This window comes from Raphanus sativus, unplaced genomic scaffold (genome assembly GCF_000801105.2).
Source record: "Raphanus sativus cultivar WK10039 unplaced genomic scaffold, ASM80110v3 Scaffold0069, whole genome shotgun sequence".
Lineage (NCBI taxonomy): Eukaryota > Viridiplantae > Streptophyta > Magnoliopsida > Brassicales > Brassicaceae > Raphanus > Raphanus sativus.
In genome coordinates, this window is record NW_026615392.1 from 56,781 (window position 1) to 68,962 (window position 12,182).

Below are 12,182 nucleotides of genomic sequence, written 5' to 3' on the forward strand. Positions count from 1 at the left end.
TTTAAATCATTGATAACAAAATTTTAAATGAGAAAAAATTAATAAGTTTATAATTTATAAATGTTCTTGACCCGCGCTTCGAAAGCGCGGGTCTTTTGGATTGTAAATAAATTTTGTGAGTTGGTATTTTGAAATTGTTGTACATTATTATGATACAAAGTCATATTATATCCAATTAGAGAATTTATCTGAAATTATATAATTTATGAATTATTTTATCTATGATTTTGTATGTACATCTTACGTAACTCTCTCTTATGTATGGATATTTTACCTCACCCGTAAAATAAAATTGAAATCAACTTGGAAATATAGGGACAGTTTGGGTTCGGGTCCAGGGCAAAATACATATTCGTTTTTCTGGATCTGCATGTTTCTTTTCGAGTCAATATCCTACGTGAGACATGACCGGATATCCAAGTATCTGAAACATTTTGTGTATGCTAGATATATTTAAGTATTTTAGATATTTTTTTTGGTATTAGAATACTTTATAAGTTTAAGTTAGGGCTTCGATTTTAGTTAAGGGCCTCAAGTAAAATTTAAATTATAAACCCCTATATTGGGTATTTAGAAACAATTTTCATATTTTCGGTTTCCTCGGATCAGATTTCAAGTATGATTTTAGGTCGTTTTCGGTAGTTCGATATCTTTTGGGTATTTGTTTCGGGTTTCGGGTCTTTTTCCATGTTTCAGTATTTTCTTTTTGGTTTTAGGTATTTCAAGTCTTTTTCGGGTCCTAAATATCCAAACAAAATCTGGATCCGCTATGTATCCGAAAATTACAGGTATTTTGAAGGTATTTGAATTATGGACCCAAATCAACATGGAACGAAATGAACCAACCCAAACCTAAACCAAAAAGAATATAAATACTCGAAATGAACCAACCCGAAATGATTTTTTGTAATTAAAATTTTAGTCTTTTTAATAGTATAAACTATGTAAATACCCAAAAGAGCTTTAAAAGCGCAGATTCCAAATTTAAAATAATATTTAAAAATGAATTTCTATATCAGATAGTATAGGTTTGAGCACATTTACCCGGAATCGCGAATCAAACTGAAAAAAACGAAACCAAAATTAAACTGAATTTTATAAATTGCCTAACATATCATATATCTCTGAAACCTAAAAATTGAAATCAAACCGAAAACCAATTGGGTAGCTTAATTTCAAAATACAAATTATAAACTCCGGGTATTATCTTAAGCTTATATATTGTAATATTTTCCGATTTTCCTATTTCAAATATATTTTTTCCTTTGAAAATATCATTAGTGTTAATGATTTTCTTGTTTTATAAACGTTTAATAAATGGTACATAGTTTAGATTTAGAGTTATGGTTTTAGGGATTATCGTTAATATTTGAATTGAATTGAATAACATGTTGTTAATATAAATTAAACTTGTTATTCAGTAACATTAAAAAGTTTGTTATGAGCACAGTCTATATATTATAAATTTATAGCATAAATTTGTGTTTAAATATTACTTTAAGCTATGACAAAAAGATTAAGCTCATAATGAACGTTTTATGAAACAACAATACTCTAAACGTATACTGTAAAGGTAAAACGAATGTTAGAGTTGACAAAAAGATGACGGTTAGATAATATCATTATACTTATCATGAGTCTTTCTTCAAAACTTATAAAAGCAATGTATAAAAGTATTGCACTATGATCTTTTATTAATATTCTTAACAAAGAAGAAATATGTAAGAGAAATATCTGTGGCCCAACATGTCAAAATCGTAAAATAGTGGTAGAGCAAAATATGATATAGTCGGGTTTTATTATTTCAAGTAGAATAATTTTATATGGTATATAGTTTAATATATATATAAAATATTTTTTACTCATATGGTTTTAAAATCATGTGTATCTTTTCATAATAAAAGTGTTAAACCATTGATCATTAATTTTTAACATAATAATTTTAATAGTTTTAGTCATTTATTGTCATTTTTTAAAATTCAAAATATAACATATACGAAAAAATCTAAATTTTAATTTTATAGCTAATTCGATTGTTTAATTTATTTTAATAATATAAAATTAAACAAAAAATGATGGAAGAGATATAAATTGTTATCAAATCTTTATTATTAGAAAAATTAATTGTCATATATATATATTAGTCATTTATGGTAATTCCGTAGGTTTTATTTAAGGAAAGAAAATAAAATAATAATTATATCTCGCGGAACAATCATAAATGTTTCTATCATAAATATCATATTATATCATCATATCATATAGTTTAACCAACTAATGTATCTAACAACATATAAAAATTGAATGTGGACCTACTTATTTTTCAATTAAATGTAATTGACTACCTATTGAGTGACACCTAAGCATTGGGATCTTTTTTAATTATTACAAAATTGAGGTTACAATTTTTCAAATGTTTCTCTTTTAATATAAGGGATGTGTATCTTTTCATAATAAAAGTGTTAAACCATTGATCATTAATTTTTAACATAATAATTTTAATAGTTTTAGTCATTTATTGTCATTTTTTAAAATTCAAAATATAACATATACGAAAAAATCTAAATTTTAATTTTATAGCTAATTCGATTGTTTAATTTATTTTAATAATATAAAATTAAACAAAAATGATGGAAGAGATATAAATTGTTATCAAATCTTTATTATTAGAAAAATTAATTGTCATATATATATTAGTCATTTATGGTAATTCCGTAGGTTTTATTTAAGGAAAGAAAATAAAATAGTAATTATATCTCGCGGAACAATCATAAATGTTTCTATCATAAATATCATATTATATCATCATATCATATAGTTTAACCAACTAATGTATCTAACAACATATAAAAATTGAATGTGGACCTACTTATTTTTCAATTAAATGTAATTGACTACCTATTGAGTGACACCTAAGCATTGGGATCTTTTTTAATTATTACAAAATTGAGGTTACAATTTTTCAAATGTTTCTCTTTTAATATAAGGGATGTTTTTTTTGTTTTGTTATCCAAACTTTGAAAATATTGTCTATAACTCTAGTATTTTGAAAGTAACGAATGATGAGTTAAAATGTGATGAATCAATGTTTCAATAACACAATAATTTAATAGAATTGCAAAATCTAGAAATACTCAACTTTTTGAATAACAAAGATTCTACAATGAATTACAAAATCATTAAACCAATAACTAAAGATTTAAAGAGAATCATAAAATCGTCACACCACTAACAAAAAATTAATTAAAACTGTAAGAATCACTAAACCGACAGCAATAAAATCTATAAATTCTTCAAATTTTTAAAAGTTACACTCACACTGATCTCCTAAAGAGGTAAAAAATTTTGAAAATAAAAATTTAAAAAATAGTTTCAAAAAGTATTTTCGAATTATAAAAAATGGAAAAAAAATTAAAAGTTCGATTTTCCAGAAAAAAATTATAAAAAATTTTGAATCTGAGAACATAATCTGAGATATAAAAAAGTTTATTTATTTTTCATTTTATTTATATACATATATCTAGGGTATTAAAGTCATTGTACCTACTAAATAAAATATTTTGGTTATTTTCTTTTTGTTTTCTCTACAAAAACTAATGGTTTATCTAGGAGAATTGCCCTGTATTAAAACAAATCAAATGATCTTTTTTCCTCACCACCGAAACAGAAGCTCCTCGATTAGGCGCTCTTCGTTGCCAAGCAAACTCAGAATCTTCCAAATCCAGGTGAAAGTTTCGATTTTGTAGTATGAGTCGGTATCCAATTTAACTGAAGGAATCGTTTTTCATATGTCTAACGATGATAGTTCAGTGATGAGGACTCGTGGGGCCTCGCCTAACCATTTAAACGACAGATCCAGCTCCGATGAGAGTCGCTCGTTTTTAATTGCCTGGAGAAGGGACAAGAAATAGTTTTGTTTCGTCTAGAAGTTTGGATGATTTGTTGTCTGAGTGTACTTATAAAGGTGGGAAGAGTAAGACATGGAATGGGTTTGGATGTAAAACCAGAACTAATCTTGTTACTTCAGGGAACACTGTAAAGGAACAACCTTTTGATGATGAATCTCACGGAAGACAAGAATGTAGTGAATCTCTGACTCAAGTAAGAAGAGTTTCTCCGTACTTCCAGGGAGCAACTGTTTCAGAACAGCACAAACAAGGGTGTAATTCTGATAGTGTTTCTTCTAAAACTCAAAGTGGAATAAGCTGTACTAGGAAAGCTAAAGTCCAAAGAGTTTCTCCATACTTCCAGGGAGCAACTAGTTCACCGTGTGATTCTGACAACTTTGCTTCTCAAAGTGGAAGAAAATCTAGGAAAAGATGCAGCAAAGCTCTACCTAATGTCCGAAAAGTTTCTCCATACTTCCAGGGATCAACTGTTTCAGAACAGCCAAGAGATTTGCGTCAACATTTTAAGGTCGCGAAAGTTTCAAGATATTTCCATGGCCTGTCTGCGGATGGAATCCAAGTAAATGAATCACAAAAGGAGATATCAAGAAGGGTGAGGAAAACTCCTCTTGTGAGCCCTTCACTCTCTAAGCGTCAGAAGACTGATGAGGCATACCTGCGGAAAACGCCTGATAACACATGGGTGCCTCCACGTTCTCCATGTAATCTACTTCAAGAAGATCACTGGCATGATCCATGGCGGGTGTTGGTCATATGTATGCTTCTCAACAAAACTTCTGGTGCCCAGGTTCTGTCCTCATTCCTCTCCCTTTTCCGTATCTTTTGCTCAACTTGTATAAGTTTTTCCATTTACTTGTTGCATACCTTCTCGATCAGTTTGACAGCAACTAGTACTTGTAATCATTCTGAGAGAACCCAAAATTTGCTAGAGAGTAGGAAGTGAGACCTATGTTGGCTTGAATCTTTCAGTTTGACTGTCTCAGAAGAAGTAGATGTAATGCAAGTCTTTTGTTTAAATGAGTAATTGATTCAGACATGACTGGAACTGCTTGCTCTTGTTGAGTGCAGTAAGAAGAAAAGGCGTACTTGTTGGTCATTTGATTTTTCTAAACGTTATTGCAGGCGCGAAGGGTGATATCAGACCTGTTTGCGCTGTGTCCTAATGCAATGACTGCTACACAAGTCGAAGAGAAAGAGATAGAGACTCTGATAACACCTCTTGGACTACAGAAGAAGAGAGCCAAAATGATACAACGGCTTTCTCTCGAGTATCTTCAAGAGAGCTGGACTCATGTCACTCAACTGCATGGAGTTGGAAAGTAAGTCTTTGAATACTCAAAAAATCTGAAGAGTTTATTTCTGTTTTAAGAGTTTTTGCTCGAGATGCTTATAAGGGAATTATTCATAGGTATGCAGCGGATGCATATGCCATATTCTGTAATGGGAAGTGGGATTGTGTGAAACCTGATGATCATATGCTAAACTATTACTGGGAATTCCTCAGGATTCGGTATAAGTTATGAGTGGGAAGATACATGTATGTATTGTGCTAATAATATTTTTGTGACTAAGTGATGACAGTATGTTTCAATTGCTTTTTGAATTTACTTTAGATGTGAATCTTCAAATTCAAATTGATTTAGTTTTCCAAACATACATAGGAAAATAAATCATAGCGTATAACAAAGTGTAAACCGTAGTGTATATAGTAACATGCATAAAAGTGCAAACCATAGTGTACAACAGAGAGTACATCACAGCGTGTATTGGAGTATGGTGTATAGATTCCGGTGTACACGTTTTAAGTGTACGCTCTCCGTTATACGCTACAGTGTACGATCTGATGTAATTTATGATTTTGTTTGATTTAACTCTGTTAAATTAAAGTAATAACTCGCAAACTGAACCAAGTTTTTGTTTTCCCCAGCTGGTTTTAGATTAATGAAATTTGTAAAACATACAAGAGAGAGATTCTAACACCCGCAACAAATAAGAGACATAAACCCAAACAAACGGATGGCTTAAACCCAAACAAATGGGTGACTTAAACCCAAACAATGGGTGACACTTGAAGAAACTACAAGACTCTAATATCATATAAAATCTAATATTTATAACTAATTGGACTTATATTATAAAAGTGTTATACAAACAATTTATAAATAAAATATTTTATATTTTATTTATATGATATATAAATTGGTTTTGATGTGTGATTTTTATTTTATTATTTTTATCAATAAATATTGAAAAATATTAAATGTTAACAAAATATTTATTAGGAAATTTATTTTGGTTAATATTCATTCTATTAAAGAAATCTATTATTTAAATTAAGAAAAGACATTAAATACTTAAATCTATCATTTAAATAAGGAAAAGACAAAATTCTCTACTATCTTTGTTACCAAACAAAATTTAATTTTTTTAAAGACTCTTATCCCTGTTACCAAACAAAAGCTTAAATTACTTCTACTTTAATAAGATAGATATAGAGATGGGTCATAATTTTTTCAATTCCAAAATCTTAGCATTCTTAATAACAAATAAAATAATTTATAAATACATAAAATATATAAACATATTTGAAATTAAAATAAATTTGTTTTAAAAAAAATCTTACGCCATTATTGTTTATTTTCTATAGTTTGACCCGTGGCCGTATAAATATTTGCTTTCACTTCAATTTTTTTCTTTGTTCAATGATAATATATATATATATATATATATATATATATATATATATGTGTAAATTAATATGTATTACATAATTGTTAGTATAACATTTTAAAACAAAAATTTATTTATTACTTTAAATAATTATATTATGTGATTTTAATCGTCTATTATATCACAGTATATCATATAAAATCTAATATTTATAACTAATTGGACTTATATTATAAAAGTGTTATACTAACAATTTATAAATAAAATATTTTATATTTTATTTATATGATATATAAATTGATTTTGATGTGTGATTTTTATTTTATTATTTTTATCAATAAATATTGAAAAATATTAAATGTTAACAAAATATTTATTAGGAAATTTATTTTGGTTAATATTCATTCTATTAAAGAAATCTATTATTTAAATTAAGAAAAGACATTAAATACTTAAATCTATCATTTAAATAAGGAAAAGACAAAATTCTCTACTATCTTTGTTACCAAACAAAATTTAATTTTTTTAAAGACTCTTATCCCTGTTACCAAACAAAAGCTTAAAGTACTTCTACTTTAATAAGATAGATAAATGAATCAATATAACTGACTTTAATGTTTTTTTACAAAATATATATTAATCATCACAGATGATTTTAAACTAAATTAAATCAATATATGATGCATTAATAGTTATTATAATATTTTTTATTAAAATTATATGTTCTATATATGTATATTATGACTTATATAGGAAAATATTTTTTTTACAACTGTTTATATTATAATATAAAACAAAGCTAGTATACTATTTTTATTAACTACTTTTTAACAACATACTTCATATAATTTATAAATATACCATTAGTGAAAAATAAAAGAAATGATGAAATAGTATGTAGAATTTCCACAATTGCTATCATTAAAAATACTATAAATAATTATGCATAATAATATATAAATAGTTTGGCAACTAATATTAACTAGGTGGCTGCCCGCATATTTGCGGGTACAAATTTTCATATAATAAAATATTTTGTGTTTTTGACCTGCGATAATATATTTTAATATTTTAAAACCAAAAGTAAATTTTTGGTAACTAATTTTAAACATATTTTATTTATTAATATTTTTAAAAAAGTTTAATGGGATTTATATAGTATTTAGTTAATTTTTCATCTTTTACAAATCAATATTTCATTAAATATATAACATTATTTTTAGAACATATATATAATTTAATTGGTTTGTAGATCAAATTTTCGTCCATAAAAATTATTAAAATCCAAAACATCAACTAATGTGACAAATAGTTGTAACTAAAGTATAAACACACAAAATATTATTAAGAAGAAACAAAACAATGTATATGTGAATTCTGTTGATTTAATAAAAAGTTAAGAATATAAAAAATTTCATAAATTTAGGAACTTTTATTCATAATATTCTTTGGATTTTTTTATGATTGATGCAATTTTTCTGGTTACTTTCTTTTAGATAAAATCAAAACATTTTTTTTTTGATATTTTGAAAAAGTTTTTGAAAATGATGAAATTGTAAGAAAATAATATTTTGCGATTGATTCTGATTTGATACATTCAAAACCTCTTACAAAGGAAACTATACAATTATAATTAATACATAAAATTTTTAAAAATTTTAAATTTTATGAATTATTTCTCAGAAGTTTTAGAATCCTTATAAATAGTTTCATAAATCTTTATAAATAGTTTAATAAATCCTAATAAATGGTTTTATAACTCAAGAAAATAATTTGTTATCAATGATCAATAATTTAAAATCTTAAATTTAAATAATTTTATAAATATTTTGTAAACTCTTATAAATAATTTTATAAAGATTTTTAAAACTTCTGCAATGATTTGAAACCTATTAACCATCATAAACATTTTGTAAACTCCTATAAATAACGTGAAATTCTTTTTTAGAAATGGTTTTATAAATATTTATAACATTTTGTATAGATCTTTATATATTGATTTGTAAGCTCTTATTAATGATATAATCATCATTATTGATGATTTAAAACCTAAAAATTATGAACAAATATTTATATAATTATATACTATTATATATCTGGTATAAATCATTACTAATGAATCAATATAAATGACTTTAAGTTTTTTAAATATATATATTAATCATCACAGATGATTTTAACTAGTTTAAATAATTAATAAACTTGTTATATGATGCATCAATAGTTATTATAATATTTTTTAATTAAAATTATATGTTTTATATATGTATATTATGACTTATATAGAAAAATAAAGTTTTTACAATTGTTTATAATAGAAAAATAAAGCTAGTATATTAGTTTCACTAACAACTTTTTAACAACATACTTCATATAATTTATAAATAGACTATTAATGAAAAATGGAATGATTATGTATTATATAGAATTTCCATATTTGATACCATTTGATACTATAAATGATTATGCATAAAAATATTTAAATAGTTTGGCAACTAAGATTAATTGATTCTATGATTTGTTTTTTTAGATTTGATTAAAATAAATAAAAATTTAAAATCATCGACCAATGAAATTATAAAGATTTTTTCAGGCTGCATGTATGAGTGACACGTCAGCAGAAGTCAATAAAGTGACTTCTCATTTAATATATAGGAGAATTGGTTCTATGATTTCCTTTTTATATTTGATTAAAATAAATGAAACAAATAAAAATCATTTAAAACAGAAAATAAAGTTAGTATATTATATTTATTAACTACTTTTTAACAACATATTTCATATAATTTATAAATATTAGTAAAAAATAAAAGAAATGATGAAATAGAATATAGAATTTCCATAATTAGTACCATTATAAATATTATAAATAATTATGCGTAACAATATATAAATAGTTTGGCAACTAACATTAATTGGTTCTATGATTTTCTTTTTTAAATTTTATTAAAATAAATGAAAAATAAAATCATTTACCAATGAAATTAGAAAAAAATTATCAAACTATCTGTATGAGTGAAACGTCAGCAGAAGTCACTAAATTGACTTCTCAATTAATATATGTGAGGATAAACAGAAAAATGAAACTAGGAAATGAACTAATGCAAAAATTCAAATATGGTAAGGGGACATGGAGCAATGAATGCAAACAACTAGACTACTTCTTTTGATTATTTTCGTGGATCAAACAACTCAACTTCTTCTTCTTTAGTTTTCTTTTCTTAAGAACACAAAAATGCATAAATTTAAACTTGAAGCAAATAACAATTTTTATGGATTTTTTTGAATTTATAAAATGAAAACTAAGCAAGAATGAAAAGATAGAGATGATATAAAGGATTGATATAACCTGGGCCAGAAGCCTTTCGGCTCTCATACCAAATGATACAGCCCCGGAAGCTAGGATGGTGAGATGGTCGATTGAATGGCGATGGTAGAGATGGGGGTGGTTGATGAAAGAGTTTCTATCCTTTTAATCCAAGATAAACTGAAAACAAAGGAAGAAGAATGAGATAATGACTGAAGCAAATAATAACAGAAAGATTAAAATAAAGAGATAAGATATAATGGGGATGGATTGATGGATAGATGTTTGATGGTTGATGATGGAGATGGTGTAGATAGTTGATTGACTCTCTCAATCGGTGGGTTTGATTGAATCTTTCAATCTGGAATAACACTGGTTGATGAATCACACAACAACCTATGCTAAATGAATCAATAGAACACAAGAATCACTCGATGTATTCCAAAAAGACAGATTTTTATTCAAAGACTCTCTTTGATAAAAACAAGTAAACTGATTTATATCTTAAGGATCGAAAGGTGATTCTTACAATGCACGACCAAGAGCTTATATAGGCTCTGGAGACATTTATTACAAAGCTAAAAATCAGAAAGAAATCAAAGGAAATAAAAACTAGCCTTTAGAATAGAATAAATAGATTTTTGGCTTAAAATGGGGAATTTGATGAACTCCTTGAATCTGGAAAGTTTGGGCAGGAAGGCATGGTGTCTTGGAACGTCTAGGTTCCTTGAAAGTATCTTCAGAAGGCTCTGGTCTTGGAAAAATAGCCGTTGGTGATTTATTCTCCAAGTTGGGAGTGGTACCTAAAAAGGAAACTTGGTGTAAATGAAGATCCTCTTGTTCACATGCTGGCTGGTGTATGGTGGAAAGGTGGAATGCTCTTTTGGACGGTTGGATGTGTACCCAGGATGTATTTGATAACATAGAAACTTTCCTGGTCGCCATAACTTGGTTTGGGTTTGTTGGAACTGAAAGATTGGACAATCTTTCCATGAATTGCTTGGTTTAGCCGTTTTTGGAAAAATTGATTGCATCTTGAGATTTCCTTGGCCATTTCTCCGGTTCTTGGGTTTTTTGGCTTTCCAAGAGATCCATCTTGATGTCCATCGTTTGATTTTGGTCATAAAGCTTTTTCATTAGGCTTGAAACAGCTTCTAAACTCGGATACTCGCAGATGGATGGTCTGGAGAATCTCTTGTTTGTAAAATTCATATCTTCCTGGTCCGAGTAACTTTGAAGATGATTACAATTTTTTATGGATTCCTTGTTGAGTGTAGAATGCATGAAGATTTTGTTTCATGGAAAATTCCTCTGGGTTGGTGAGATACGCTATTTTGACTGAACACATATCCTGTTTGGGCATTTGGTTAGCTGATTGGTGCAACTGGTTGGCCTCTGGTTCAGCTACTGATTTGATGGCCGCATCATCAGGTCTCAAAACCCTAGCGCGGATGTCGCCGCTGCTTCTCCTCGTCGATAGATACACACCACAGTGATGAATCTCTTTGTTTTGTGTTTTGTACTTGATTGACTTACACAAAGGATGTACATATTTTTTGTAGTAGTGGGTTAGCAAATTCTCTTTTGCTTGGGTTGTTAGTGCAGTTCATAATGGAGAATTGCACTTTGCTTAGTATAAGTTGTTTGTATATCTCTGAGGGTGCTCTCTCTATATATCACTTTGTTTATACTATTATATCAGAATCATGTATATAGTAGTCAACCTCGTAACCAGTGCCGGCGTTGAACGCATCCCGACGATACAATTGCATGGGGCCTCTGGTTTATTTAAACATTTGGGGTGTAATTATTTTGTCAATTTTTGTTATTTATCATAAAGTTTAATAAGGTGGTAGCACTTTGTAAAACATATTTCTACTGAATAACACGGTTTGTAACTTTATATATCATTTTAGATAAACTAATATGAGAATGAATAGAAAAAATAATTAATTAAACATTAATTATTTTTTAGGTTAAATTATATTTTCTTTCCAATACTATTTTGACTATGAAAATATGACGGATGACTTTGTAAAAAAATGTAAGGAATTTTTTTTTAAGAATTTACAAATTTTTACTAGTTTTGAAGATATTTAATTTTTTGTTAACACTTAAGGTTTTTATAGATTAAATTTCTCTATTGTTTAAAGGCCTCATTTTTTAATTTCGTATTGGACCACAAAAATATCAGAACCGGCACTGCTCGTAACTAGTTATTTTTTTGTCGACTATACTATATTGTTGTATGTAGTATAGTGTCAGTTTAGTTTTGGAGTGTTTATATCATTTGCACG

General features: G+C 27.1%; 1 protein-coding gene across 1 annotated transcript; it reads left to right on the forward strand.

The window, feature by feature from the left end:
* Positions 1 to 3,885: 3,885 nt before the first annotated feature.
* LOC108837943 (methyl-CpG-binding domain protein 4-like protein) lies at positions 3,886 to 5,520 on the forward strand (the record flags this gene model as incomplete). The annotated part of the gene is made up of 3 exons (XM_056995887.1): positions 3,886 to 4,695; positions 5,031 to 5,227; positions 5,317 to 5,520. Coding segments are annotated over 3 exons (1,122 nt in total), but the record flags the coding sequence as incomplete, so codon positions are not given.
* Between the last annotated feature and the right edge of the window lie 6,662 nt (positions 5,521 to 12,182).